Consider the following 7,253-nt stretch of genomic DNA (forward strand, 5'->3'; position numbering starts at 1 on the left):
GGAAAGGAAAGGAAAGGAAAGGAAAGGAAAGAAGGAAAGGAAAGGAAAGGAAAGGAAAGGAAAGGAAAGGAAAGGAAAGGAAAGGAAAGGAAAGGAAAATAGAAGTATGAATCAATTGTTTTATAGAAGTATGAATCAATTGTTTTATAGATGGTATAATAAAGTCTGCAGGAGACTCATATTCTGTCTAAAGTGGGCTCCCCTGGAATTTTGGGATTAAATCCTGACATGACAAATTAGAAAGGCCAAAATAGGCTAAAATGTGTGTGATTTTGAGAATTGTGGTATTTTTATTGTTCCTCTGAGACAGGGGGCAAGCTATAGGTTTTCCTAGTTACAGGCTTAAGGATATGCTGATTTGGGGAAAATGTTTTGTCTTTGTATTTTTGGAAAAGGTGATTAAGGTATTTTCAACTTCCAGAGTTATATGGATCAGATTTGATAGGGGGAGACCCCCTGAGAACTAGATTCCAGAGAATGAAACAAAAAGTTTATCTTGATGATACTAAAATTTTGTTTTGAGATTTATATATTACAGAATATACAGCCTTGGTGAATTTCATTATCAGACAGGCTGAACTGACCTGCCTGAACCCCTAATGTCTTGGTTTTTCATCTGGATCCAGACAGGACACAGACATGTGAGACTAATACAATCATTGGTTTGGCCTTCTTAAGGCCAACCAACTCCCCATTTCCCCACCCTTCCCCCTCCCTTCAAAAATATCTCAATGTCCATATTCAGCTTGAAGAAGTTATGAAGCTTCGTCGTCCCAGTTCCCTAAGCTCTGGGGCTGGGGGTGGTTATTATAAGTTGTCTTTGGTACTAAAAAATTTGAAGTATAGGGCTTAGACCCAGTCCTTCTATTGCTGTTATTGTAAACAGATCTGAGATGTGTAAGCCTGTGAGTTAAGGGCCAAGTAGGAAATTCATGGCTCTGAGTTTATTGTTAGGGTGTCTTCAGTTATTTTCATTAGAAATGGCTGAGAGTAGTTAACAGACAACAGTCTAGATTACTTTACATAGGTGGTTTTCAAAAACATCAGAAATCCACAGAATGTGACATTTAATGTTATTTATTCATTTGTTGTTGAGACCAGTCTGCTCCTGACAGCTTTCCCTGTCTTGGAATCAAAGAAGAAACTGAGTATCTTTGAGTTACTCTACTTATGGCGAAATAGCCATTAGGCAAGAATTGCCTAATTTCATCTACAGAAATAATACTGCCCAAAGAAAGGACACAATTACAGATTAGGACAGTTTGATTCTGCTGAGACAGAGTAGGCTAGTCCTTAATATTCCTGTTTCTTTAAGTCTGTCAGATGACCCTGGCCAGTAGGCTGAAGACCAATGTTTTGAAGTAAGGGACTGCCCAGGTGATCAGTGGTCTCTATGGATTGGCTAAGTTTTGGAAGCTCTTTTAGGCTTCCTATATATTTTCAGTTAAAATCAGTCATTCTTGGATTTCTGATGGGGTTGAAAAACTACATAGCCTCCTAGCCAACCCAGGCTTTTTATTTTGAGAGGATGGTTTTTAAATGGCATTCAATCTAAAGCCAAGACATAGCCAGATGTAGAATTATAAGTCTTTTAAGTAAGGATAGATGACAGAGGTTCTGTTTAATTAACAAACTTGATGGACTGGGTGTTAGGTCTCTTGTACTTTATAAATTACAAAATAGTAATAGTTTAATTATATCTGAAATAAAATAGTCTTTTAATTGGACAGAAAGGGGAAAATGTTGTGGATAGTCCTGGTGCTTAGTATATTGGATGTTAATTCCGTTCTTTTGTGAGTGTATATGAACAAGGAATGATTGACCACTCAGGTGATTTCCTGTAAACCTGCTTCCCACCTTAATTTGTAAAATAAAGCAGAGCTGATGATTGGGCAGATAAAAGGGAAGGTGGAGCAGAAGGTGAGAGAGAAAGAGAGAGGAAGGAGAGAATGGAAGAGGGAGAGAATGCAGAGGAGGAAGAAGAAGAAAAGCAGAGCAGAAGCACATGGCCTGGAGAAACTGCAAGTTCTAAAGGGTCTCATAAGTTGTGGAAGATGGTAGTATAGCAGTAGATCTGCCCTAATAAGCAAGCAGCATGTAATCATATTAACTAACTGTGTTGTGTTTACATTGCCAGGGCATATTTGAGAGGAGATTTACTGCAACAGGACATCAATTAGAAGATAGGCCCTTGGTTCTGAGAAGGTTGGATAACCCAGTGTGGAAGAATGCCAGGACAGGAATTGGGAGTGGGTGGATTGGTGAGCAGGGGGAGGTTGGATGGGATAGGGGGTTTTTAGAGGGGAAACCAGAAAAGGGAATAACATGTGAAATGTAAATAAAGAAAATGTCTAATAAAAAAAAGAAAGAAAGAATGTGTGTGCAGGGTGTGTGTGTGGGGGGTGTGTGTGTGTGTGTGTGTGTGTGTGTGTGTGTGTGTGTGAGAGAGAGAGAGAGAGAGAGAGAGAGAGAGAGAGACCCTTATGACTTTTTCTAAGTTATTCATTGCTATTATATGTACTAAGAAAAATATCATTGTAACTACAAGACTTTAAATTGCTATCAGAAAGGAAATAAGACAAAAATGAAAATATTTATGGTGGGGAGAGGGAGTTAAACTTGGACTGCCTTCGACAAGCAGCTTTGCCCCTTCCTGGTCTCTCCATAGCATACCTCTTCATGGATTTGGGGGAGAGTTCCTTGTCCACTTCCTTCACAGGCATGTTATAGGAATCCACGTTGTACTCACTGTCATCATCATACTCATGGTCTAGCAGGGTTCGTGCCCACGTACCCATGTCATATGGGGGCAACATTCCTCCAAACTCAGAAGGTAGGATCTCAGGATGAATTAGTTGGTGTAGACTGTTCAGGTTGTTACCATGCAAAAATATCTAGAAATGCAAGGTGAGAGGCATGGAGGAAACACATAGAGAAAATCTAAATATAATCCAAAGGCCGTGGGGAAGGGATGAGGCTAGAAAAACAAATGCTAGAGGTCTCTTACAATCTCTAAGACTCGCCTCTATTCTATTAAGTAGACAAAAGTGTACCATCAACTGGCATTTCATATAAAGGTCCTGAGGGTTAAGAATTAAACATTTTGGAAGGACAGATAGTCCCTGGGCCAAAGATTTACAATCACAAACTTGTTTTTCTGCTTCTTTGATAGGGCAATGAGCAGAAACTAAGCTCCAAAACACCTTGATGTTGGCTATGCAAACATGGTCATATTCATAATGAATGCTGCTCAGTCAGCTTTTTCTCATGAGAAACTTATCATTTCTAGAGCTATTCAAGTTATCAAAGCCAAAAGTTGCCTCCATATTCATTTCTTTTTATTGTCAATAAAAATAGGAATATTGTAACTGTTCTACTGTTGCTTCATAATTTGAAGTGGATGCCATAAAGAAAATTAAATTAGCATCCTCATATGAAACAGCAGAGTGAGGCCCATGTCCTAGAAGATGTGTGATATGTATTACTGCCAACACCCTCTGTCCTAGAGATTTATGTATTCACTGTCCAAATGAAGATTAGAACAATGACTTGAAAGGGAAACATATCATAAGCATACTTTAATCATTTGTTTTATTGTCAACAGTATTTTTATAAGATAAGAACTAACTCAAGCCACAATCTCAGTTATTTGTTACCTCCATCAAATGCTACTGCTTTCTCCATTCTTTTTATTAAGAATCACTTAAATATTTATATTTTAAAATATTTTAATGTTGCAATTATTAAAACTCCATTCATTAACATGTTGACACGACAAAATTTTCCATGAAATAAGATTATACCAGTAGAATATAAAACAATTTTCAACAGTTAATCATATATATCACTATTAGTAAGATCTCTAAAGGAAATATTGCACACTGTGATTTCTATATATAAAAAAAAAATGTTAGCTGGAACTGAGCTGCTGGCTGGATTTCATAGTTTCTGAAGGTGCTATGGATACTATTTGGGAAGAAAAGACATCACCAGTCTTACCTGGCTACTACCTTGTTAACGGCAGTACCAACCTGCCAGGCAAGATTAGCCCTTTGGTGTAATACAGTTACAACTGTTATTCAGGCATCCATTTGCTCTTAGATCAGTTTTGAAACATGATCCACTGAAGGAATTCATGATGTCTCCTTTGTAAACCAGGTTAAAAATCATAGCTGAGAGATGCATCAATGTATGGATATAAAAGGAAACAACCCATATGTTCCTCAATGGAAGAGTGAATACAGAAAATGTGGTTCATTTACACAGTGGGATACTACACAGTTATTAAGAACAAGGGCATCCTGAGTTTTGCAGACAAATGGATGGAACTAGAAAATTTCATCCTGAGTAAAGTTACTCAGAGCCAAAAGGATATGCATGGGATGTACTCACTAATAAGTGGATATTAGCCAAAAACAAAAAAATACAGGATAGTAAGGATATAATACACAGAACTCAAGAAGGTAAAAAAGCTGAATGGCCCAAGTAAGGATGCCTCAATCCCACTTGGAAAAGAGAAAAAAGCAACCATAGTGGGCAGAGAGAGGGAGGGATCTGGGTGAGAGAGGGGACAGGGAGGAAAAAAGGGGAACATGATCAGGTATTGGGGGCAGGGAGGACAGGAGTGAAACCCTGAGGGCCAGCAGAAAGAATGGAAACAGACAACCTCCGGAAGTCAGAAGTGGGGAACCCTCTAGAATGTGCCAGAGACCTAGGAGGTGAAAGGTGCTCAGGACTCAAAGGAAGGGATTTAAGGTGAAATGCCCAACAGTGGGGCGAGGGAACTTTTAGAGTCTACCTCCAGTAGAAAACAGAGCAGGAATCTGTGCCCTGAGCAGACCTTGGACACTGGCTCCATACCCAGTCCCACAACACCCAGAGTAAACTTGACCCCCAGGTGATCTAACAATTCCAAGATTACTGGAGCTCTGACACAATCAAGATCACAGTTGAGGCCACAACATCTTTCCTAACACACAGAGTAACTGAACTGCACAGGAACCAGGGAACCCCCACCCCCACCCCAGCAAGCATATCTTCCAGCTTGTACCTGTACCCAGAGCAAATGCAGGGCTCTGGCTCCCCATCAATGTCTGCATCATGTAGAGAAAGTTGGACTCCCAGGAGCTCTGATAAAACATGATGTCAGGAGCTTGGTAACACCAGGATTTCAGGATCCCAGTGGCAGCTTTACTACCAGAAGCTCAGAAACAAAAAGGATCACAGGATCACAGAATCACAGGATCACAGAGACTGCTGGACTATGAGGAGTTCTGACACAACCAGGATTACAGGAGGGACAGGCTCCAGGTAGAGATAGCAAAGGCAGGAAGCACTACAGATAACCAGATGGTGAAAGGCAAGCACAAGAGCATAAGCAACAGAAACCAAGGCTACTTGGGATTATCAGAACCCATTTCTCCCACTACAGCAAGCCCTGGATACCTCAAACACTGGAAAAGCAAGTTTTAGATCTAAACTCTCATTTGATGAAAATGACAGAGCACTTTAAAAAATAAATAAATAACTCCTTAAAGAAATACAGAACACAGGTAGAAGTCCTTAAAGAGGAAACATAAAAACCCCCTAAAGAATTACAGGAAAACACAACCAAACAGGAGAAGGAATTGAACAAAACCATCCAGGAGCTAAAAATGGAAACAGAAAAAATAAAGAAGTCAGAAAGGGAGATAACCCTGGAGATAGAAAATCTAGGAAAAAAATCAGGAGTCATAGAGGAGAGCATAACCAACAAAATACAAGAGATAAAAAAGAGACTCTCAGGTGAAGAATATACCATAGAAAACATTGACACAACAGTCAAAGGATATGCAAAATGCAAAAAGCTCATAACCCAAAATACCCAGGAAATCCAGGATGCAATAAGAAAACCAAACCTTAGGATAATAGGTATAGAAAATTCCCAACTTAAAGGGCCAATAAATATCTTCAAAAAATTATAGAAAAAACTTTCCTAGCCTAAAGAAAGAGAAGCCCAAGAGCATACAGGAAGTCTACAGAACTCCACATAGATTGGATCAGAAAAGAAATTCCTTCTATCACATAATAAAGAAAACATCAAATGCATAAAACAAAGAAAGAATATTAAAAGCAGTAAGGGGAAAAGGTCAAGTAAAATATAAGGGTAGACCTATTAGAATTAAACCAGACTTCTCACCAGAGACTATGAAAGCTAGAAGATCCTGGACAGATGTCATACAGACCCTAAGAGAACCCAATGCCAGCCCAGACTACTATACCCAGCAAAACTCTCAATTAACATAAATGGAGAAACAAATTATTTCATGACAAAACCAAATTTACACAATTTCTTTCCAGGAATCTAGCCCTTCAAAGGATAATAAAGGGAAAACGCCAACACAAGGAGGGAAACTATGTCTTAGAAAAAGCAAGAAAGTAATCTTTCAACAAAGATACAAGAAAACAGCCACATGAACATAATCCCAACTCTAACAACAAAAATAACAGGAAGCAACAATTACTTTTCCTTAATATCTCTTAATATTAATTAACCCAATTCCCCAATAAAAACAAATGGGCTAACAGACTGGTTATGTAAACAGGACCAAACATTGTCCTGCATACAGGAAACTCACCTCAAGGATAAAGATAGATACTACCTCAGAGTAAAAGGCTGGAAAACAATTTTCCAAGCAAACAGTTCCAAGAAACAATCAGGAATAGCCATTCTAATATACAATAAAATCAACTTTCAACCCAAAGTTATCAAAAAACACAGGGAGGGACACTTCATACTCCTCATAGGTAAAATCTACCAAGATGAACTCTCAATTCTGAACATCTATGCTCCAAATGCAAGGGCAAGCAATTTCATTAAAGAAACTTTAGTATAGCTCAAAGCACACATTGTACCAGACACAATAATAGTGGGAGACTTCAACACAAACTCTCATCAATGGAGAGATCCTGGAAACAGAAACTAAACTGAAATACAGTGAAACTAACAGAAGTTATGAATCAAGATGATTTATCAAATATCTATAGAGCATTTTATCTCAGCACCTCATGATACCTTCTCCAAAACTAACCATATAATTGTTCACAAAAAGACCTCAAGAGATACAAAAATACTGAGGTAATTCCATGCATCCTATCATATCAACACAGAATAAGGCTGATCTTCAATAACAACATAAATAATAGAAAGGCCACATACATGTGGAAACTGAACAAAACTCTACTCAATGATATCTTGGTCAAGGAAAAAATAA

The 7,253-nt window shown here is 38.5% G+C and overlaps 1 protein-coding gene across 1 annotated transcript in view; it reads right to left on the minus strand.

Annotated features, from left to right (window-relative positions):
• Window positions 1-2,894, minus strand: part of Clvs2 (clavesin 2) — a gene marked incomplete at its 5' end in the record, with an annotated part of 14,121 nt that extends 11,227 nt beyond the window's left edge. The window contains one exon of the mRNA XM_021221715.2: window positions 2,674-2,894. Coding sequence (XP_021077374.2) covers window positions 2,674-2,894 — 221 coding nt within the window. The remainder of the gene's footprint in view (window positions 1-2,673) is intronic.
• Window positions 2,895-7,253: the final 4,359 nt, after the last annotated feature.

This window comes from Mus pahari, chromosome 21 (assembly GCF_900095145.1).
Source record: "Mus pahari chromosome 21, PAHARI_EIJ_v1.1, whole genome shotgun sequence".
In the NCBI taxonomy this organism is placed as follows: Eukaryota; Metazoa; Chordata; class Mammalia; order Rodentia; family Muridae; genus Mus; species Mus pahari.